The sequence below is a fragment of the Podarcis pityusensis genome (genome assembly GCF_964106645.2).
Source record: "Podarcis pityusensis genome assembly, chromosome: 13".
In the NCBI taxonomy this organism is placed as follows: domain Eukaryota; kingdom Metazoa; phylum Chordata; class Lepidosauria; order Squamata; family Lacertidae; genus Podarcis; species Podarcis pityusensis.
The window spans coordinates 41,644,801-41,668,641 of record NC_138038.1 but is presented as its reverse complement, the minus strand read 5'-3'; the positions used below and the strand labels follow the sequence as shown (position 1 = coordinate 41,668,641).

Here is a 23,841-nt window from a genome sequence, read left to right as displayed (position 1 = left end):
CACTCAAAGGGCACCCGCCCCTCAGAAGACGTATGGAATCTTTTACTTTATTTACAACCATCCAATCTGCATTCCTCCTTTGGCTGTGTGGAGGCAAAGGAGAGCGAGAGGCGAGTTTCAGCATGACTGAAGGAGAGACAAGGTGCAGGCACACAGGTGGGAGGGAGCGAGGGAGCCACCGGGAAGGAGAGCGAATCTTAAATAGCTCTATGTACACATCAGTTATTCTTATATATACAAAGCTGCAACGGCAACAAGTTTGGGGCCACAAGCTCAAAGCCATGGGGGCACGAGGAAGGGGGGAATCTGAGGAAGGGACTTAAAAACACCCCATTGACAAAAGCCAAGACATGCACGGAAGCAGGACTGACACCCTTTCCCCTCTGGTTGCGCTGCCAAGACTGGCCTCCCTCCCATGAACGTCTCTCGCAGGCCTCAAATGACCTAGGCCAGGGAGTGGGGTACATTGGGACCTCCAGTTGCTGCACTTTCAACAGGTCCAGCAGCAAGGAATGACGGGAGATGCAAGTCTAGCAACATCTAGAGGCCCAAAGGTTCCCCAATTTAAGGAAAGGAGTACCACCACCACCACCCAAAATGGGGTAACACAAAAGCATGTTCTTGGAAGCGAGTTGAAGGGGCAGGGGCGGAAAAGTTATGTCCAGGATCAGAACACAAAAGAGATGAGGTTGGAATTTCAAGCCAGGAGGAAAGATCGCAGGTGGAATTGCAGATAGAAGAGGGGAAAGGACTTAGCTGTCCCACCCAGCAGTAAATAAGGGAAAGGGAATCCACTCCCCTGGATCCAAGGGTGAAACTTGACAAGTCTCAGTGCATGATTAGGATGGGATGTGGGGGTGGGTTGTTAAACCAGGCACAAATCAGTGACATGATGCGTAAGACGGGGGAGGGTCCCTCAGCCCCACCCTCCCAAGTAGGGATTTGGTTCTTGGAGGGGCAAGAGGGGGAAATTCCTCCACCATGGAATGTGCAAACAAAAAAGGGCGGGGGGGGGGGAGAGAAATGAAAGCAGGATCAAGGTACGTTTTTTAAAAAGTGTCAAAATGTGGTACCAGAGATTCTGTCAGCATGAGCCTTCCAGATCTCAGGATTGCCGCCGGTCACAGAATAGAGGGCTGTTGACTGGGTAGGGGACATTTAGCCAAACGCCAGGCAGTATTAAAGGACAGGAAGGTCTGGGGAGAAGAAGGGCCTGGAAGGAGTCTGGAGCACCCACGCCAAGGTGCAGGGTACTGGCCATTAAGTAACCGAGTTCTCCCAAGCGCCACGGGAAGCCAGCAGCCGAGGATCTGGTCGCCTTCCATGCCTCTCGCCGCAGGCTCACCGTTTACGGAACGTGCAAGGTGCCTCGACTCTCTCGCAGCCTGAGCTGTCCTTCGCAGCTGCCCCAAAGTCACAGAGCAAAGAGAAAGGATGCAGCGCTGATGTCTTGTAGCTCCTTCCAGCCTGGGAAGTGTTTCAAAAGCAGCTCAAAGAGAAGTCAACGGATTCTGAAAACGTACCACTCTGCCAAAAATGTCCCAGCCGAGTCACTGTAGTTTTTTTTTTTAATCTCAAGTGGTTGAGCCCATCACAACTGGGATTGGACCGCTTCAATCTAATCATCCGACCACTCTGGCCCCTGTTGCTCATGTGTCCCAGCGCAGTCGCCATAGCTCTGATGTCTCCCACACACGGGAGGCACTCAGTAATTTGTGCCAGTTTCTTGGAACCCACAGTGTCTAATCACGCATAAGCCCCTCTTGACGTTGGTCCCATTTAGTGTTCTGTTGCCCCTGGAGAACTCTGCTGTTGCTGGGGTAACCCCCCCCTCCCGATTTCCGCAGGTTAAGAGAGTTCTTCAGGTCAGATCGTTCGTTTTTGGCACCTCCAGATCCAGGGTGAACGACCAGGAAAGAGACTCCTGGGTGAGGGTTGTAGCAGCTGCTGAGATGACTGAAAAATAGGGTGCTGGCACAGCAGGAGGGTGGCCCCGGAAGGTCCCAGCCCCAAAGCGGAAGGAAGGGGGGGGGAATAAATGAGGACGGACAGGGCTGGCTCTCAGTAGATGATGTGCTGGGAGCAGCAGCAGGAGCTGGAAACGGAGGAAAAGGCTCAGGAGAAGTTCTGGACAGGGTGGCTGACCCTCATGCAGGCCCAGTATGTGGCTCGACCAAGGCACACCAAGGCCAGTAGAATAACCAGGGCCCAAGAGGCGTAGATCCCGCCGTATATCTTGGCTTGCTTCCACGTACCAAACTGGAGACAAAAAGGAGAGGCAAAGAGTTAGCGAATGGTGAAGCTGCCAAGCTCACTTTCACTGCCAGTCAAATGGATAAAGAGGTTTTCTGTGAAAGAGGGAGGGGACTGAGGATATTGGGAGGAGCCCGAGGGCGCACCATTGCTCAGGGTGCTTATAAACACCTATGGGGCACAGATAGGCTAGTCCCATGCCAGAAGGGGATGGGGCTCTAACTTGCTGCTTCACACACACCGCAGTGCTGATATATGTGGGGGAGGTTAGGACCAAACTCTGGGAACCACACTCTGAGCGGTCCAACGTGCTCATGTTTCTCTTCAGGGGCTTTTCAGGAGTCGCTGTTGAATTCCCCTTCATCTGCTCCTTTTTAACGTTTTGATTTTCTGTACGTGCCCCATCATTTTGATACCTTAACAAAGCCATTCACAAATAAGGAAGTGTATTGAGGATTCCATAATGTTGTACTTGAAGGGAGCTTGCCAAAGGCTTCGGTGAGCCCTGGCTCCAGGTTGTACAGTCGTACCTTGGAACTCAGGTGTTTTGGCTCCCAAACGCCACAAACCCAGAAGTGAGTGTTCCGGTTTGTAAATGTTCTTTTGGAACCCAGACATCCGACGGGGCTTCCGGGGCTTCTGACTGGCTGCAGGAGCTTCCTGCAGCCAAACAGAAGCTGCGATTTGGTTTTCAAACCTTTTGAAAGTCGAACTACTTCCGGAACAGATTCCGTACAACTTCCAAGATACGACTGTACTGAGAAATTGTGCAATGCGTGGGGAATCTCAGGGTCGTGGGCTACTTAAAGCCAAAAGCTGCCCCAGGCCCGGATCTAATGAACTTCCTAATATTTTGCACTGAAAATTGAGCAGCGAGGGCTAGTTCAGTTTCAGACAGCGAACGCCAGGAAGGGCTGCACTGGGACTGTGCCTTCTTGCTCACACTCACCGCAAGTCCTGTCGCTGTCACAGCCATCAACACGCCTAGCAGGAAGCAGCAAAAGCATCTCTTCCGGGGATAGCGTCGCCCGATGGAGGATCTGGGGGCAGATATAGGCAGCCCATCAAATTGTGCTTAGGGAGCCTCAGTTCTCTGGGGGGATTTGAACACTCAGATCTTGGGGAAGCACTTCAGAGGAGTTTGCCACACTGGCTGGCCCAGAGCAAGCAGCCAACCTCTGCTCAGGTGACTAACAAAAGTGCAGCTTGTGCTCTTGAGCTCCTGGCTCAGAATACATGACAGACTTCCAGGTTCACCTGTCTGAGAAAAAGAAGTGCCAATCCCACTCCCCCAATCCAGCTACTAGTTCATCAGTGGAATGGTCTCCCTCGAGAGGTTGTGGGCTCTCCTTCCTTGGAGGTTTTTAAGCAGAGGTTGGGTGTCCACCTGCCATGTATGATCTAGCTGAGATTCCTGCATTGCAGGGGGCTGGACTATAGACGACACTCAGGGTCCCTTCCAACTTGACAGTTCTATGCATTCTATGAAATGCATACAGCAGCTATTCAGAACATACTCTCACTCTTCCCCTGCCCTGTTAGTGCGGCTTGTGGGTTAAGGAAGAGTGGGGTTAACTCACACTTTACGGCAGTGAGGACATCGTGCTAATGTGCGGTCCGTGAACTCTGTCCACTGAAGGGAGGAAGAAAAAACAAACAAAAAGAAAACATGAAGTAAAGCTAGTCAACCAGATCTGGAGAAAAAGTTGCTTGCTCCAACTCTAGAGGTGCCCACCTGTCAAGCACACCACCTGCTCACCCGGCTCCCAAGCACCAGCTATTCAAGCGGGTCTGCCAGGGTGCCACAACAGAGGGGGCACGATTATCCCTTGCCACCCATCCCAAAAGGAATCCCAAAAGTGGAACAAGACACTCCTTAACTGTAGCACGTGGGCCAACTGATTTGTGAATTACACTTTTATCCTGCCCTTCTGCCAGGGAGCCCAGAGCAGTGGACGTTGCTCCCCCACCAATTTTTCTGTGTAATCCTACAAGGGACGTTCAGCCGTGAGATTCCGATGCACAGAGGCCGCCCAGAGGTGAGATTTGAGGCTGACAATTTGATCATGGGCTTCCCAGGCCAAAGACCAGGCCAGGGACAGGCAGCCAACCCAGTTCCCTCCACATGTTTTGAGACTGCAACTTCCACCACCCCTGACAATCGGCCACAATGGGGCTGATCTGAGCCGCAGTCCGAGCATAACTGGAAGGCCCCACATTGACTACCTTTGCTCTGTCCATTACATACACCACTGGTTCAGTTGCTGGCTTCATCCCACCAATGTTCTGGAGAAAAGGTATTTTAGGCAAAATAACATGCTACTGTTTCGTTTCCAAAAGCTGGAGATGGTGGGAAGATCCTAAGTCCTAGCCTTCTCTCTTTCCACCCCCAATGACCCTGGCCTCACTTCCAAGCACCCCTTACCAGGAAGTTGTTTTTGCAATGTCCGCAGTTGACGCGCACACCGACCGGCTGTGGCTCAGGACTCAGGGGTCCTGGATGCACTGGGCCCAGGTTAATGATCCTTTTACTGGGAGCAAGGGGGGGGGGGAGAAGAAGAATTAGGTTAGATGACTGCTCTTATAAGCCTTTCTGTGCCTGTACCAGTGGGACAGCCTGGAAACTGGCACACCACCCACTTCCCAATCCCAACATTACTCCTTTATTCCCTGCTTGTTGCCAATATTGTCCCCACATGCAGCGAGGTCTGTCCTCCCAAAAGATCCAGCTTGCCCAGCTAAATTCAGTCCCCCAGCAATTACAACTATTGATCACGGCAAGTAAAAAGAAGTGCTCCATCTCTCCATTCCTCACCTCCTAAAACAAGCATTTATGGCCCCCTGCTTTTGTGACATTGTTTTCACAGTTCCCACACACAACACTCTGATCACACAATGCAGCAAACGTTTCCTAGTAAAGACGTTTTTCTCCCCCAGGATACAAGGATTCTTAATTTTTATTTCAAACAGCACCAGGCTCCTGGCCGCATCCTGTTCGGGGGTGGGAGGGGTTTCAGATTAAGGCTTCAAGTGAAATTAAAGCCATTTATAGCCAGTCAGCTGGCTGGTCCTCAAGACAGTGCGCACAATATGATAAGAGGCTTTTTTTTTAAAAAAAAAAAACACAACCTAAGTCACCAGAAACAGACCAACTCAGAGTTCATATAACAACTCGTTTACAGGTGCCTCCTAGATAAGGAAACGCCACTGGAAAAAAAGGAGTGGGTAAACAGCTGGTGTCTAGGTCGGGGTGCAGGAGGGCAAAAGGGAAGTCAGGATCAACAGATCTCTGGCAATAAACTTGCAATAGATAAGCAAAAGGTTCTGACTGCCTTAACAAAAAGAAAAATTCTGCCCAATTCTTTCCTTTGACGTTAAGTCACCTGAAACAATGGTGTCAGGTGACTGACAGGTGAGAGGGACTACCCAACTGTCATAGTGGCCCACAGATGTGTGAGAAATTTAGGACCCGGCTGGCTGGCCAGATCCTGTAAGCCACCACTCCATGGAGCATACATAGTGGGGGTGGAGTTCTAGGGTACCCTCCCCCCCCACAAGCATATCCCAAGTTCAGAAATCAAACTTATTTCATCTGGGTTGCAGAACTGGGGGTCCCATCCCCAAACTCCCCAATGGAATTGCAGCAAAGCCGCCGTGCCTTTCTCAGCACCTCTCCCAGCCCATTCCATTACCAGTATATCCGAGGACAGGCAATGCGTTGCGATGTTACTTTGCAGATCAGGAGGCAGTTGCAGGGGCATCTCACGTACTTCTTACCAGGTGGGGCATTTTTGATAGGCTGTAGCAGAAAGAAGGCAAAAAGACACAATCCGTAAGAAGCAAACACACGTCCTGGTTTAAGAGTGAGGGGAGGAGGCTGTTAGGGACGTGAAAGGTCTATTTTGCTAGGGAAAGATCTTGCAGGGTTTCTGTAATTTATGGGGTGGGGCTGCGGAAGGAAAAGGCACAGAGATGGGAGTGTGAGGATGGCTCAGTGGCAGCAGGGTGAGAAGCAGGAGCTAGGTGAAATTCTCACTCAGGACCCAGAATAGCAAGGTAAGGCTTGAGAAAAAGGGGTATTCATTGCAGCAGAGGAGATGGGACTTTAGGCCAGAGAACCAGAAGGGCAAAAGGAGGAGAAAGGCACAGAAATTTGCAGGTCGATTTCCACCCCAGGTCAATTTTTTATTCCATTTTTGGTCCCTAGTATCTTGAACTGTGTATTATATGACAAGCAACGGTCAGTGCTAAGCAAGGGTTCGGAGCAAGTATTCTGGACCTGGGAGACTCTTTTAGCCATAAGGCTTCATAGCTGGTCATAGATAAATCATTAAACTCACAGCCACACCTCTCCTCCTAATGCAGAAGAATTGTGAAGTGCTTTAAACTCTAGTACGGAATGTAACAATACCCACACCACCCATTTTAAGCAGACCGTGCAAAGGAGGGCAGAAGTAATACTAGTTCAACTTACACTGCAGAGGAGAATGTATGAAAATCACAATGAACTAAGTTACACTAGACTCCAGTGAATATGTCTATAATCTGTCGTGAAGGTTTAGAAGAGGAATGAGGGCTGTGGACTTACAGTGTTGCTGGACTTCAATTCTTGTCAACCCTGCCAAGCAAGGACAATGGCAAGGAAGGATGGGAGTTGAAATCCAGGAACATCTGGAGGACTGCAAGTTCGTCACTTTGGGTTCAGGCACACAGGCCTCCCTCTGCTGCTAAAGTACAACTCTTGATTATCCCTGCTGAATGTTGTAGTCCAAAACATCTGGAGGGCACCAGGCTGGGGAAGCCCGATAGTAAGGAATGTTTCAACACATGAAGAAATCGACATGTGAATGAGATTTGAATGTGCATTGGATTATGTGATGATTACGTTGGAAGTCTTCACTCTGCTTCAGTGATTTAATTGTCACTGGGGCCATAACAGACAGCTCTGAGGAAGGGCTGGTGATGAAATTCACAGTATGCAAAACAGGGGTGGAAGAAATGCATATTTTGATTGGTGGATGGAGGCTTAGAATTTTCATTTGGTCAGTGCGTTTGGCTGGGGCTGCACCAGTGGGGGTTAGTATATACATATATGGTCTGGTGTGCAGTGAAAGGAGGGGTCTGGGAGCTGGAAGGAGGAGTTGGTCAGAAGAAATGGACAGCAGAATAAAGGAGGGCCAGGGTAGAAGACAGATGGTCCGAGAAGCATGGCCTCAGAAACACGGAGTGTGGCTCAGTGGCTTTTGGTTTTGTTGAAGATCGCTGAATCACTTGGCTCAGTGAGTTAAGTGGAGAATCTGCCTGCAGCCCCGAGGGAAGGAGAGAGAAGCAGCTCAGAGTGTTGAGCTCTGCTGGGGGTTAGCAGTGCTGGAGGGTAGACTTCCAGGGAACCACAGAAAGATAGATCTGAATGCCAATAGGTCAGCAGAGGACTGATAGAAGAGGCTTCTAGTGGTGGCCTCCAATTAAGCTGATAAGGCTTAATTGGAGAGAACAAAAGGACAATCTGACTAAAGGGTTTCAACACAGCAATTATTTCCTTAAAGCTGACTTGTTTAATGTTTATAGCTGACCCTAAACTGCGGGTATTTATAGTGTATTCCCATTTAATGATAAAGTACCATATTAAAACAACTAGATAAGCTTGTGCATTTCACGATCTTGAAACATGAATTCATTCTTCAATATACTAACTGTCTGAAAAGCTTTGCACTGTACCTCTACCCCACAGACACTGTGTTATTGTTAATTTGAGGTTCCAGAGGCAGAAAGCGCAACAGGAACGTGGCAGCAGCACAGCAAACCTGTATAAACCTAGCTCCAAAGTCCAACAGACCATCCCTCTTGAACCACACTCTTGTGTTTGTCAGCATCCATAAATGAGATTTCACTTATTGGATGAGAAGCTGAGCTAACTATGGTCAGACAGGTTTCTCCAGGTTAACTCCAGGTAATTATTCTGGGAAATACATGAAACAACAGAGTAGAGATCTGTAGCTCTGATTTAAAACTTTGGAGGGTGCCCAGACAGCAGTGCATCACATCACACCAACTCTGTGGAATCTGCTTGTCCAAGCATCAAGGCCACTGCTGAGCTGCAATTTCAGCTTCAAGATTTATGTTCGTACGCCAGACTAGGCTTTAGCGAAATTTTGGCGTATTACCCTCTCTCTCTCGTTAACACAGAATATTCTAAACAAAGGAGCAGTGATAAGGGAGGAATGGGGAGAAGCAAAGCCAAGAAAGGAAGCTCTGCCCACTGCGGAACTGTCCTCATAGCAAGACTTTGCACCATCCAGGCACCCTGTGTGTTCAAGGTGGTCCATGCACATTATCTCAGTAGTGCTTCCAAGAACCCAATAAGTCAGAGTATTATTACCTCCAGAAGTTCAGACCTACAAGGAACTAGGCGTGGGGATGAAGAAAAAGGAAATCCCCACTAGCTCTGTTGTGCAAAGGAACCATCCCAGAATCCTTCAGTAACAATATGAGTGCAGGATACGTTTTTCCTCATACTATATATTGGGAACAAGGGATGAGGGACTGAGTCAAGGATGTGCATCTTTCACCTTCCATTAAAACTGTTGGGACTAGGGCTCCCTAAGTTGCCCCTCTCATATCTATTTATTGTAAGGCTTTTGGAAGGTTGGGTGGAGGTACCCTTCTTTTTGGGAAGGGTGTTTGCTGTCGCACTTTTTTGGTCTGTACTGTATTTTGAGGTTGTTTTTCTGCGGGGGTTGGTGTCTCACCTGCTTTTTAAGTGTGTTTTTGACCATCGCCAACTTTTCATCTGTAAAATGAGTACGTTTCTTATAATTCCCAGGTGTACCCCTAAACTCCAAAGAGGTTGGGAACACCTGGTCAGAGGGCCTAACACTCTGTTTGGTTGAAATGTTGACTGGGATTGCAGAAAGAAGTGATTCAGCTCATCCAAATTCATTGCCACCTTTACTCTAATTATTATTATTATTATTATTATTATTATTATTATTATTTTGCACTTCTTTCTGCAATCCCAGTCAACATTTGTGGAGGAAGCTCTTCAAAAGGCAAGGTATATTTTTTAAAAAATAAAAAACTTCAAAAGGATCCTGGAGTGGATCCAAGATCTTCATTTCCCATATAAGAAGATGAACGCTGCTAGATGAGACAAAAATGCCTGTTCTCCGACATTTACTAACCAAGTGCAAGTAACTGCCTTCTCCTTTAGATTCTTGCTGAGCAAATTTTAATTCAGAGGTATGTTGCCTCTGTAGCTGGAGATTCCACATAGTTACCATTGACAATTTATAAATCTCTCCTCCTCCATGTGTCTGCGTAAGCCACTTTTAGACCTACCTAAGCTATTGGCCCAACACCCTGTCTGGTGTCATTGGTTAATTGTGTAGGGGTGTGAACAGGAACTGGCATGTCCTCTTGGTTATCCTGAATGTCAATCGGTTTTCACTGTGTGACCCCAGGATCTAATATTATGAGAGAGGAGAGAGAAAAGTTCCTATCCATTTTCTTCTTTTCTCATTATGTCCCAAGTTAAAAGGAAGTCAGCTGGTTGCTTTCCAACAGCCTAGCACAGCCACCAGCAAGCTGGTGCCCTGAGATGTTTTAGATTACAACTCCCATCAGCTGTAGTTGGAAACAGCTTGCCAAAGGCTGACTCAACAGTTACCTGGCAAACCAACAGCTTACAGACGAAACTGACTTATCCCAAGTCAGGCCACTTGTTCACCTAGATCAGTACACCGACTAGCAGTGGCTCTCCCGAGTTTCAGGCTGGAAGCCTTTCCCAGATCCACCTGGATACGCCAAAGTTGGAACATCACATCTGTTCGAATGGATGTGATGCAGGTATTTTAACACCAAGCTAGATCAGTTGTGCATCTTTTGCCTGAGCTCCGGTTAAATAAACAGTCCTGCTACAGAAAAAAAAAAGACCCCACAACTATATTTATGTGTCCCTAATACGCCACCTGAGCTACAACTTGGCTATTAGAAGTGATGTTGTGGGTAGCAGCTGAGGCGGAGAAATAATGGCTGTTGAGCTAAAAATGAAACAAGCCTAGAGCTTCGATAATTAAGACAAGATCTGAGCCAAGGATCTCCTGGCACACAGCTCCTCCTCTTCACCGCTACCTCAGCCCCACTGCCATCATACCACCCGCCCTTCCAACAGTGCTCACCGTGGCCTCGTTGCAGACGCTGCATTTCACGACATGCTGATGCATCTTGCCCTCAACATTGATGGGGCTCTGGCAAACCCGGCAAGTGATCATGGGAGCACTGCCACTCTCTGGAGACGCCATAGGTGAGTAGGGTGGGGGGTCCTCTCCGGGAAGCACAGCTGCCTGGCCCCCATCGTTGACCCCACTGAAGGAAGGAAACCCTTTCAAGAGGAAAGAAAGAAGTGTCTGTGGAAAGGGAGCGTGGACTATTGCTTCAGTGCCCCAACCCCTCTTCACTCTGCTTCAGCCAGACCTGCATCTCAGCTGCCTTTCCCCAAAACAACACACATCACATTTCACAAATACTTCAACAACCCCTTAAAAAAAAAATCTGTCCTCGGCTCCGCCCAAATGCATCCCACGAGACTCCAATATCTGCAAGCACTTGGCTTAACTCTTCACCAACCCCACCCCACCAAGTGGATCAGAAAAAGACAAGGATGTTATTCATTTGTTTGTTTATTTTTGCAATCGGACCTCCAAGTATCAGCCAACATAATATTGCCTCCTGTAAATGCTCAAACTCAGTCTTTGGGGATCCCCTCCACAGGCTGATCCACCTCTCTCCTCTAACATGTTGCCCATCAGACTACTGTGAAGCCAATCATGCCCTCACCTGTCCCTTTTTCTTATCTACCTGCGCCCCAGCACCCTACAAAAAACCTTCCCAGACCAACCCTGAACTTCTCCACTTACTGCCTCACTAATTGCTGGGCAGGGGCGCCTAGAACCCCCATTGCCTGTAGCCCAGCCCCTGCAGCACATGGCCACGCCCTCATTCGAAGTAGCCACGCCCACGCAGCTAAAGACCCGCCCCTGATGCTTTAACTCCGCTTTTTCTACATAGGAGGCTTCCCTCGCCTTCTCCCCCCAACGCCCCTCCATTGCTCCCCCCCCACTCAATGGAAATCTTATGCATATTAATGAGGGGGCGTGGCTCACCCTGAGGCGGGTTCGGCTTCCCCGGCGGGTTCGAGGCGGAGGCTGAGACCAGCCCTGCGGGCCCGACCAGCCCTCCAGCGCCGAGGCCGCCCCCATCCCCGGGCTCGGCTGGTAGTAGCGGGGAGCGCTCGCCGTCCGCAGCCATCGCTGCTACTGTTGCTGCAACCGCCCTGCTCTGCGTCCCTCTCGGCTTCCGTAGCGCGTGACCCCGCCCCTTGCTCTCTCCCCCCACCCGCTCTACCCTAGTCACGTGACCAAGGACATCCTGTTCCCGTGGACTGCAAAGAGCCTCGTCACGTGAAGAGAGCCAGGGAATTTGTTTACTGATTGGGCACTCGTGGCCGCGCCCGTGCATCTCCCGCGCGCCATGATTGGGCAGGAAACGTGCCCGCCCACAGCATACACTTGCCCCTCATGTCACCCTCATCCCGTGACTCTCCTTTGGCCTTTTCATTGGCTGCTCCTGCAGCCCTCTCCCTCTTGTCCCCTGAGTCATTTCCTCCCGGCCCTCCGCTGATTTACAATACGGCTGTCAGAGCGGTGCGTACTGAGGAACGGTTGACCCACGTGACAAGCAAGCCAAGTGTTTTCATTGGCTGAGACCTGTCGCTGTTCCATAGTATGATCCCACGTCTCTGCGTGTATTGGCCGAGACAGGGTCTTATTTTTCACGTGATGAAAACTCTGTTCTCCCATTGGATAGACTCAAGCTCACCCCTGTCCTTCACTCAGGATGTCTCCTCCCGTTCTCTGAAGTTTGCCCCGCCTCTTATAGTATCTCCGTATTGCCACGCCCCTCAGGCAATGATTGACGTCCCAAGCAATATTATATTTGAAAGCGAGGGGTGGGGGGAGGAGCGGAGGAAGCATATGAGCACGAATGTCAATTTGCATATATGCAAATATATGTAAATCCTTTTAACATATCCTAGGAGTCCAAACTGGGAGGACCAGTAGTGCAGATACTGAGGTTACAGAATTATAAATTAAATTGGGATATTTTCATTTAAATGCAAAACACATTTTATTGAAATGTAAATGTGTACTATGTTTAAAAATAAAAGGTGTGTACTTAGGCTAGTGGTTGGCTGCTGTGAGAACAGGATGTTCTGCTAGATGGGCATGATCCAGCCAGTCCCTTCTGAAGTTCATTAGGTACAGGGTGATACTATATTCAGGTCAGTTTCTGGTGGCAAAGGTAGGGAGCAAAGACAGAGTTATACAGAATACCTACTGAGGAATTCATTGTGATCAAAAATCTTGCACGTTTTAATACCAAGAGATACTGATCCAATTAAAAAAATTCAACCCTCTTTCTCATGTTCTACTGAAAACTAAAAGGTGAAAGCCAGCAAGCTATGCAGAAGTCCAAATATACATCCTACCTATTAAAATGCATAATTTAATTTAATTATGCAAATCAAAATGTGACCAAAATGACAGGTGAGTATCTGAGTTAAACAAGAAAAAACAATGAGCTAAAGCCAACCAACGAAACTGCAACTTTGTTAAGATGTGAAACAAGGAAGCTACTTATCACCATGTTCTGTTGATGCCCAAATGTTAAGCATTAAATATTATCTTTGTTGAATTATGTGTACACTGCACTTGTGTATCTTGTTTGCATAGCTTTCGCTAGGCTATATATACTTGCCAGATACAGTGAGGCAGGGTGTAGCTATCGATGACGGCATACTTATCCACAGTGCTATTTTTCTAGAAAAAGAGGTGCCAGAACTCACAATGAACGCCTCTCTTGTTCTCTTATAATGGCAGTGGCACTCATCTGAGAGGTGCCAGAACTGAGTTCCAGTGAGTTCTGGCTGGAAAAAAAGTCCAGAGTCTGCTGGAGAGGGGTTGTTCCAGTTTTGTGACTTTCCATGTCACAGCAATGCTGGCTGGAAACAGGATGGGCCCCTAGGCTTTAATAGTGCTTCCAAATTTCATTCATTCAGCCACATTCTGAATACCAAGAGGGCCTGCATGGTGCAAAGGCATCAAATACAGTCATACCTCGGTTCTCAAACGCCCTAGAACTCGTACGTTTCGGCTCCTGAACACCCAGGAGGTTCCTGCAGCCAATCAGAAGCTGTGCTTTGGAAGTCGAACGTTTCAGATTCTGTTAGACTTCCAAGGTACGACTATAACTGCAAATGTTTCAGGCTGAGTTCATGGATCTATATACAGGCCGTTTCCCAAGAAGCTGTGGCCAGTCATGAATTCCCAGGTCATATTGACCATGTATCTCCCATATACACCAGGGCTCATCCATACTTAACTTTGCTCTGCATTTCTAGGCACAGGTCTGGACTTTCCACGTCTGTGTCTGAGCACTTTTTTTTTTTTTTGCCAGCACTTTCCCTGCAAAAACTGCTCTTTACAGCTGAAATGGAGCAAATGGAAATCAGCAAAAAATCTGAATTGCCGTTTGTTCCGATTCAGCATTAAAGAGTGGGTTTTCCTGGCGAAAGCGGTGGGGCAAAGAAGAAGAAGAACTCAGGCATCAAGTAGGTATATGTGCTCCTGTGCCTAGAAAGCACAAGGCAAAAGGTAAGTGTGGGGGAGCACAGAGTGCAAGTCACTGGGTTCAATTCCAGTATCATCTCAGTCAGTGGCTTGTCAGCTAATAGCTTCCGGTAATTGTCTTAGGATTGCTTCCAGGTGACCTCTTTATTGAGCGCACATCCTGATTCATTTACACCATTTTTGCAAGGAGGATAGTCAACATCAGCTGCTGACTGAACATCCATTCTGATTTGTTTGTGGGGAAGTTACAGGACTCTGCATCAAAGCAATAGTTACCCCACACTTTCCAAAGCATTTCCATCTGGTTGATTGGGGTAAGGGAGAGAGGCTTTGTTATGGAAGAGTGCCAAATGAACGTTCAATGTGCAACCAGAATTCCCTGGCATGCAATTGGAATCTCACCCCAAAAACAGGGACCGTCTGGAAGTGCTCTGTGTTCCCCAATCAAAAAAGAAGGGAAAACCAAGTCATGGCTGGCCTTATGCCAAGCCTTCCTATGATCATATGATGAAATGGAGATAGCAATCAGCCTATCAGCATTGCTGCAGAAAATAAGTCGCGTGAGAGGAACAGGATGTTTTAATTCCAGCAGCATATAATTAATTTAAAGCATTAGGAAACGCAATTCACACACACATGCACACCACTTACTGTACAGTTCACATGGAACCATCCTAACGTTCAACAGGGCCTCTTGTTCAGAGACCATTTCTGAATTTTTCCATGAAAATTTAGGAGAACTATTAACACAGTAACTGTGTGTGGCCAGCGTGATATAGGAAATAGAGTGGCAGAAGGATACAGAGGGAAGTGGTGGTTTTAAACAACAACAGGGGTTTGATTGACGCACAAAGGAAGGAAAGAGAGGAGGGAAAGAGACAATTTCAAACAATGGCAGTGGTTTGAGTGGAGTGACCAGAGGGTAAGACTGAGCGGTGAGAAGGGGCAGTTTTACAACCAGGTTTGATTACAGTGGAAAGGGAGTTGGGAAAGCTCTGTTGTGTAAGCTTGTTTTGTGTTAGCTTCTGTGTTGCACACATCTCTGCTATTTCTCCTTGTTGAGATTGGTTTGCTTGTTTGTTTGCTTTTTTATTTTTATTTTTTAAAAAACCCTCACCATCCTTCCAAGGCCGGATCTAGACACATCAAAGAAGCGTAAACGTGTTGTAAACTTTGTATGAGAAACTGGATTGGCAAAAATGGGACTCCACAGTGGCATCTGGTGTCACAGTGTTATAATGAATACAGTACACAACATATACTGTATAAAGCACTTTTTCTTTGCCAATGTAGCTGAGTTCCAAGCCTGCTTTACTCAAACCTCTGCTGTTGCTTAAAACAACAATGTTTGTCTCAGTGTCCCTCCATTTGCTTTCCTCAAACTTCTGCCCTTGTTTGAGTACAGGAAGAAGGTAGAGACACTGGAAGGGAAAATGAAGACTGTTTTAAACTTCTCCGCTGCCTTATATTCCATTGTATCTTCCCACAATATATTTCACTCCAGCTACCACGTATTTTTTTCAACGTGAAGTTCCAGGTTCACAGTATTAATTTAGGAGAGCTATTTTGTTAACAAACAAACACCCATATATGTACAACATCCATCAACTGAACTTAAACTGAACAAGCTACTGTAACAGATAGGTTTGCTCTTTATACTATTTATTTATTTCATGAAATTTATATACTGCTTGATTGTAGAAAAAAACTTATTTACAAAAAGTGTTTTACAAAAAATATAAAGCGGAAGATAAAATAATAAAATGGTCACTAAGAAATTTGCAATTGTAATTTAAAACACACTGTACAGAAGGTTAAAACCTATGTGCAGAGCATAATTCTTTCTGAGATGGAAAATGCAAGATCCCTTTTCATATACAGTGGTACTTTGGTTCTCAAACGCCTTGGTTCCCAAACGCCAAAAACCCAGAAGTAAGTGTTCCGGTTTTCAAATGTTTTTGGAAGCCGAATGTCCAATGCGGCTGTCAGCTATTGTTTCTGGGGCACCTGAACCAATCAGAGAGAAGAAGAGTTTTGGATTTGATATCCCGCCTTTCACTCCCTTTAAGGAGTCTCAAAGTGGCTAACATTCTCCTTTCCCTTCCTCCCCCACAACAAACACTCTGTGAGGTGAGTGGGGCTGAGAGACTTCAGAGAAGTGTGACTGGCCCAAGGTCACCCAGCAGCCGCATGTGGAGGAGCGGGGACGCGAACCCGGTTCCCCAGATTACAAGTCTACCGCTCTTAACCACTACACCACACTGGCTCCACAGTGTGCAGAAGCTGCATTTGGGTTTTCAAACATTTCAGAAGTCAAACGAACTTCCGGAATGGATGAAGTTTGGCGCCTTTGTTTTTGCTATTTATTTTGCTATTTATTTTTGTGGCTTTTTCGGTTAATTTGTTTTCTTGACTGTGTGGAAGCCAGTTCGGCTACTGATTGATTGATTGATTATGTGACTGCAGAAATGGATAAAAGCCCCCTGCCCATCCAAAGAATGACTATCATCAGTGCAGATAAGAATTTTTAAAAATTACAGTGGTACCTCAGGTTACATTTGCTTCAGGTTTCATACGCTTCAGGTTACATACTCCACTAACCCAGAAATAGTACCTCGGGTTAAGAACTTTGCTTCAGGATAAGAACAGAAATTGTGTGGCGGTGGCACAGCGGCAGCAGGAGGCCCCATTAGCTAAAGTGGTGCTTCAGGTTAAGAACAGTTTCAGGTTAAGAACGGACCTCCGGAACGAATTAAGTACGTAACCAGAGGTACCACTGTAAACAAAATTATATCATCTACAATACTGTCTTATTTGTTTAATAGTACAGTACATTATTGCTTTCATTTTATGGATCAATGGTCTTGTTAGTAAAATTCATGTTAAAATGCTGTTTCAAGGGTTGTTTTTAAAAGTCTGGAACGGATAAATCCATTTTGTATTACTTTCTATGGGAAAGTTTTGGAACACTTTGGTTTTGGAACAGACTTCCGGAATGGATTAAGTTTGAGAACCAAGGTACCACTGTAGACAGATGCAAGACTGACTCCACTTTGATTTGCTTGATTCAAGTTATACAATGCTTGCTAGAAACTTTCTGAGCCACAGGCAAGCCAATAAGAGAGGTGCTTTGCTATGCTGTTGCTTCTATAGCATGGTTAAGCATACATTTATTAGGAAGTCTATGGTGGGATGTGGGTGGCACTGTGGGTTAAACCACAGAGCCTAGGACTTGCCGATCAGAAGGTTGGCGGTTTGAATCCCCGTGATGGGGTGAGCTTCCGTTGCTCGGTCCCAGCTCCTGCCCACCTAGCAGTTCGAAAGCACGTCAAAGTGCAAGTAAATAGGTACCGCTCTGGCGGGAAGGTAAACGGCGTTTCCCTTAGCTGCTCTGGTTCGCCAGAAGCGGCTTAGTCATGCTGGCCACATGACCCGGAAACTGTACACTGGCTCCCTCGGCCAATAAAGCGAGATGAGCACCGCAACCCCAGAGTCGGTCACGACTGGACCTAATGGTCAGGGGTCCCTTTACCTTTACCTATAGGAAATGGTTAGCTATTGTGAGAACATTTTATTGTTTACATGCCTTTATAAAAGGGGTTTGGAAAACCCCAACTTGGGGTGCAGCTCTGAACAAGCTTTTCTGGTGGCTTGTCTCATTGTCACCTTTCTCATCTGCAGCTTGATATTAAAATCTGATTCTATGTCCGTTTGAAAGACACGCTTCCTGGTCTCTCGTTGCTGGGACGAAGTGACTTGGCTGTGCCCGGACCTCAGGTGGACTTTTGCCCACATCACTTCTAACACCTGGCTGCCCTATCACATCCATGCCACTGAGCCCAGCCCCTTGCCTGCCCTCCCTTTGGCCACCATGGCACATGGCTATTGGCTTGGCACATCTGGCACCACTGGCTCCGTCCCACTGTAATTCCAGCTCAGGGACACTGTGGACGCAATTAAATGACAGGGCAGTTTTGTTTGCTCTTGTGAAAGGCATTTCCCTCCCTTTAATGTTAATGTCTTCTTTTGTAAAACCAATTGCCCACCCCTATCTTGATCCACTATCTTTGTTGACTTAGATTTCCTCAGTTTAGCAAGCATGATATTATATAAGGCTGAATAAATAACACGAGAGCACAATCTCGCTGGCAGTGTGCTGTATGATAAGGGGGTCGTTGAACTTTTCCTGAAAATGCAGATTAGGATCATGTTGTCTTAACTTTCTCTTGGCTAAATCAGAATATGCGTTCTCCCCATAATCCCCCCCCCCCATCTTGCTTCCACAAGCTCCAGCTCTATTAAAGTGTTAGATGTGAGATCAATCTTCGGCCGACCTGGTTCCCCTTCATAATGTAGGTATGGTATGGGTGCAACCTAGAATTCTGGCCTGGTCAGTAGCACTATTTCACTTAACAAATGTCTTGGTGGCACAGAGAATTTGCAAACCTAGCTGTGTATCTTGCTACACCAGAGTACAGAAGGACCTGAGATTTAATTTGGAAGGCTTTCAGGTGGTATAAGATAGGAAAATACGTCCCACAGGACAGTAGACTTTAAAAATAAATGCCTAAGTGTAATGGTAAAAAAGGTAAAAGACCCCTGGACAGTTAAGTCCAGTCAAAGGCATCAATGGGGTGTGGCACTTATCTCGCTTTTCAGGCTGAGGGAGCCAGCGTTTGTCCACACACAGCTTCCCGGGTCATGTGGCCAGCACGACTAAACCGCTACTGGCGCACAGAGGACTGTGACGAGTGCCAGAGCGCATGGAAACGCCAATTACCTTCCCACTGCAGCGGTACCTATTTATCTATTTGCGCTGGTATGTGTTCGAACTGCTAGGTTGACAGAAGCTAGGACAGAGCAATGGGAGCTCACCCTGTCGCGGGGATTTGAACTGCTGACCTTCCAATCAGCAAGCCCAAGAGGCTCAGTGGTTTAAACTACAGTGCCTCAGGGTAGGGCGTGTAATGGTGTAAAAGTGACCTTGATAATATGAATGCATGCTATACTTCACTGTCAAAAGCGCTTGTTCAAGTAAGGAGGGTTGATGTACTGCATTCAGTTCGGAAAAGAAAAGCAAATGGTTTAAAGGCTGACAGAAGGATGGATAGAAAAAACATATGTTGATGCCTGTCCTGCATCCTCCTTTGAAACAGCAGCAGAGTCCAGAATCTGCCATTTAAATTTCCCAGAATGCCTCTGAGTTACGCTATTCTGGGGGCAGCATTGTGAGAAATATCAGGCCCTGCCTCCAAGGAAACAGGACGGCATCCACAGCAGCCTGCCAGAGGGCAACTTGCCAAGGGCCTCGTCGCGCCTGGAGCTGGACACTCCTGGAGAAGTCTTTCTAAGTTCTTTTGCTGGAGAGAGGCTTCTTCGTGCAAAGTGTGTCTCCCATTGACCTGCCATGGCCCATTAATTAGCAAACAGTTGGAGGAAACTCATACACACACACACACACACCCCTGCCTGAGGACCAGATTCCTGTGTCAGCAACCAGCCAGGGGCTGTGTGCCAGCCAGAGGCAAAGTGTGCAGAGCAATAGATGTGACCTGTACCTTTGTACAGTAGGTTACGTTTCTGCCTTGCAAAAGACAGAGATTTCCGCACACACCTGCCTCCTCCTCTCAGGCAAACAAAAGGCATTACTACAGTTCAGGTAAACATTCCAGCTGGGTTAAAGCACCCAGGGGGATGTGGGATAGGGTTGTGGTCTAGGGAGAGTCCTGAAGGCTACACAGAGACATCTGGAGGGCCCATGTTTTCTATGGGCCTGAGGTTCTCCCCACCCCCTGAATGAGCAGATGGCCCCTTTTCATATGTGTATCCAAAATGGGTAGCTGTGTAGAAACCATGGAGCATCTTTAAAGCCATATTGTGATCTATATATTCCAACTTTCACTATTTCTTCCTGTTTTCCAAGTTTCCATTGCTCCTCTTTTTCACACATCTTTGGTGTTTTCTTTTGGAAGGGAAACCTTGTTAAAATTATCAGTGTGGAGAACTAGATTTGCCCTTCCTCAGGGTTCACAGGCTGTCCAGGAAGTTAAATCCCAGAGCAGGGAGAGTGGGAGAGGGAAATGTATCATGGCTTCGAATTCCTGTGTACGTAATGCACATGCAGGCCACTGCCTTCTCATACGCTGAGGTCTGCTGTGAACTGTTGACAATAACCCTTTCCCAAACAATGATGTTTGACTAATGCGCATGTAGTCAAAGGAACAGACGGCAACACCCTCTCGGCTTTTAAATCCGCGAGCAATAATAAAGGCCTGTTGCACAACAGCAGTAGCCATGAAACGGGAACCAGAAATGAGAGACACCGAGAGGGAGAAAGTGGTGGTTCGATACGGCAGAGAGATTTTAGTAAAGCAGGGATGGAGGAAACTGGGAGGAAAATTGGCTATTAATCCCCGGGCCACAGATGATGACAAAGTAAGCATAGATGCTCTCACAATGAACAGCATGAACAGACAATTCAGAGATGAGAGGACCCCAATGGCAACTGCTCTTTCAACTGAACCAATGGAACAGGTGGAGTGGGCTGTCTTGCCTCAGCTCTTCCTCTGCTGGATCTTCTCAATTATGGATCTTCTCAGTTTTCTGCCCCCTTGGCTCAGCACCCTGTACGGGGGAACTGGCCACCCTCAATCTGGTGCTGTGTGATGATGGACAAAATGGCTGTGATCCTATATGTCCATTGGTTCCAAGCTTCTCAAGTCACCATGCGGGGGCACTGTGCCCCACGGTTTGAGAACTGGCTCTAAAATAAGAAACAGCCCCAAGAAGGTTTGAGTGGGCAATCCTGTGCAGGAAAAGGCCCAAAATATTTTGCTGCCTGAGGCAAAGGACAAATGGTGCGCACACCCACCCATTCCACCCACAGAAGCCAACAGAACTCGCAGGTGCATCTCACTGGAACACAGCCAATGGGACAGCATTCCCCACCACATCAGGGTAGTGTAAGGAGATGCAAGCAGACTGCGTGGCACACACAGCTCAGTCCTCCAATAGCTCTCCGCTGTTTGCCACCCAACAGCATCTGCCACCTGAGGTAGAGCCAGCCCCAGTCCTGTTGCCCAGCTTTGTCCCACTATACCCATCAATCCTCTTAGATTGCATACACACTATAGATTTAAACCACATTTAAAGTACATGACTCACTCTTCCCAATAATCCTGGGAACTATAGTTTACCCTCACAAAGAGCAGCACCCTTAACCACAGTTCCTAGGACTCTTTGCAGAAAGTCATGTGCTTTAAATGTATGGTGTGTATACAGACTTGCATTCCCAAGATGTTATTTGCCTTCTCTCTCTCTCACCATCTCTCATTCCCTTCATGCCACTGTCCCGGGCCTTCTTCACCCCAGTTTGGCCTTCTGTGCAATTCCTGTTGCCCCCCCCCCCACCTTTTTCTCGAGGCGCCTCTATGTCTCCTTGTCTGGAGAGAGCAGACATTTCTATATCACACAAAGCAGAGTCATCTTGGGTGGGTTTCTCAGCTTCCCAAAGGGAAAGCCCAGTTCTCTGACCCATGGTGTAGGGAGGCTGGAGGATCTCTGACCAAAGGAGGACCTTCAGAGTCTATAGTGCAACAAAAAAGCATTTAGTATAGACTCATTGAGCAGGGCTATAAGGAAGTGGCAAGCACACAGGTTAGCAAATAGCTTCTGAGGGAAGGAACAGCCACTGTCATCCATGCTGGGCAGGATCAGTCATCCCATTCCAATATCCTGTCTATTCCAGGAACCAAACACCTGATGAAGCCACAAATTCTCATTACAAGACTGAATCACCTGACATGATTCTGCCAGCCTTTGATTTTGGAAGGGAATTTTTGGTCTAATATGGGCCCAGATGATCCCATCAGCCACCAATTTGTTTGAAGCCTTCAGGCTATCTTCTCATCTAATTACATGCAGCAAAGTACAGTACAAAGAGGAAGGCAGAAACTGAATGCACGTGGAACAGGCCTTGTCCGGGGCAGTAGGAGGGTTAACTTTTCATTATGCTGTCAGAGGTTCACGATGCGTTTAAACTAATTTGCTTCCCAGGAAACTGTTCCTAGTTATGAAGGGGGTGGGGACACACACAGCCTGTCGGATTGCCTCCTGTAATTCTCTACTCTGGACATAAAGGTAAAGGACCCCTGACAGTTAAGTCCAGTGGCAGACGACCATGGGGTCTCAGTTTGCTTTACAGGCCAAGGGAGCCAGCGTCTGTCCGCAGACAGTTTTTCTGGGTCATGTGGCCAGTATGACTAAGCCGCTTCTAGCGCAATGCAAACCGAAACCAGAGCAGCGCATGGAAACGCCGTTTACCTTCCTGCCGGAGTAGTGCCTATTTATCTACTTGCACTGGCATGCTTTCGAACTGCTAGGTTGGCAGGAGATGGGACCGAGCAACAGGAGCTCACCCCGTCATGGGGATTCGAATCGCCGACCTTCGGATCAGCAAGCCCAAGAGGCTCAGTGGTTTAGACCACAGCGCCACCCGTGTCCCTTATACTCTTGGACATACACAGAGGTAAAACAGAAAATAGGATCATGCATCGTTCTAGTCATCATGGACTCTCCATGCCTAAAGCTGAGCTAAGAGGTGACCCTTTCACTCCAACTGCTCTATTTGTAACTTTTATTTTTTAAGCACCTAGCATCCTAGGGCAGCTGAGGCCCAGTACCCTGGGCCTTTCAAATTGGACAGCCAAGACTCTGAGCATCCATTTAAATTTTCTATAATGCTCTGGATAGCACTATATCAAGTGTTTCACCTGGCACTGAAAATACCATAAAGACAGGACCGTGAGGAGAAGAAGAAGAAGAAGAAGAAGAAGAAGAAGAAGAAGAAGAAGAAGAAGAAGAGTTTGGATTTGATATCCCACTTTATCACTACCCGAAGGAGTCTCAAAGTGGCTAACAATCTCCTTTTCCTTCCTCCCCCACAACAAACACTCTGTGAGGTGAGTGGGGCTGAGAGACTTCAGAGAAGTGTGACTAGCCCAAGGTCACCCAGCAGGTGCATGTTATAAATGAGGGGCGTATAAAGACTCCAACACTGGACATCTGCCCAACTATAGCACGGGATATAGTTTGCATGGTCAAATTGACCAAAAGAGAGAGGGCACAGTCTTACAAAACTGAGTGTTTTTATCACATGCTGGTGTAAATAAAGTGCAAGTAAATACAAATCTGCACATCTTGTTGGGAACATTGTGAAATTTTCATTAATGTGTTAAACTAATCAGTACTTGTAGTTTTAGTTATATTTTGTAGTATATAAAGTTAGTGAACCCCAAGCTTAGGCTCAGCTTGTATATATGTGTGTGGGTTTGTGTAAATAAAACTGTATTTCCCCCAAGTCCAGAAACCTCCAGTTATTTTTCTGCCACAGGAAACAGAAACTAAGTATGAATAAGAGCCACAAACATCTCAGTGATTAGGCTGAACACGTTACAAATGAAAAGAGGGTTACTAGAAATGTTTCAGTTTTGAGTATCAAAATGGAAAAGGGACATGTACAAATTGGTTTTTTCGTATATACATTCCTAAGAGGATGGAGAAATATCTATCCATTTCAAGAAAACCAAGGCTGGAAGTTTGCCAAGGTTCCAGCCTCCATGGGCGACTTGAAAATATTTGTATACACAAATTATCAGCGCTTTTGATCTTAATGAAATCTGAGAGGAAATTTTTAAGTGATGGAAGGTTTGGATGTGATAGAACTGAAGAGAAACAGGAGGAAAATAGCAACAGAAAGTTTGTTTGAAGTCTGAGGAATATGAAGTCTGGGTGGATCCAAACTGTTGTTAACATCTATTATTCCTCCAGTTTGTATAATAAATAGTAATAATATTATTATATGTATACCACGCATCCAACCAAATTGTCTGTACAGTTTACA

The 23,841-nt window shown here is 46.9% G+C and overlaps 1 protein-coding gene across 1 annotated transcript; it reads right to left on the bottom strand.

The window, feature by feature from the left end:
* Window positions 1–31: 31 nt before the first annotated feature.
* On the bottom strand, window positions 32–11,639 carry PIP4P1 (phosphatidylinositol-4,5-bisphosphate 4-phosphatase 1). Its single transcript, XM_080977713.1, has 7 exons — window positions 11,415–11,639; window positions 10,431–10,633; window positions 5,946–6,052; window positions 4,679–4,784; window positions 3,834–3,886; window positions 3,203–3,293; window positions 32–2,259 (listed from the first exon to the last, which is right to left on the bottom strand). Exons 1-7 carry the CDS (start codon window positions 11,557–11,559, stop codon window positions 2,116–2,118), a joined length of 849 nt encoding a protein of 282 aa, XP_080833839.1. The 5' UTR covers window positions 11,560–11,639; the 3' UTR covers window positions 32–2,115.
* Window positions 11,640–23,841: the final 12,202 nt, after the last annotated feature.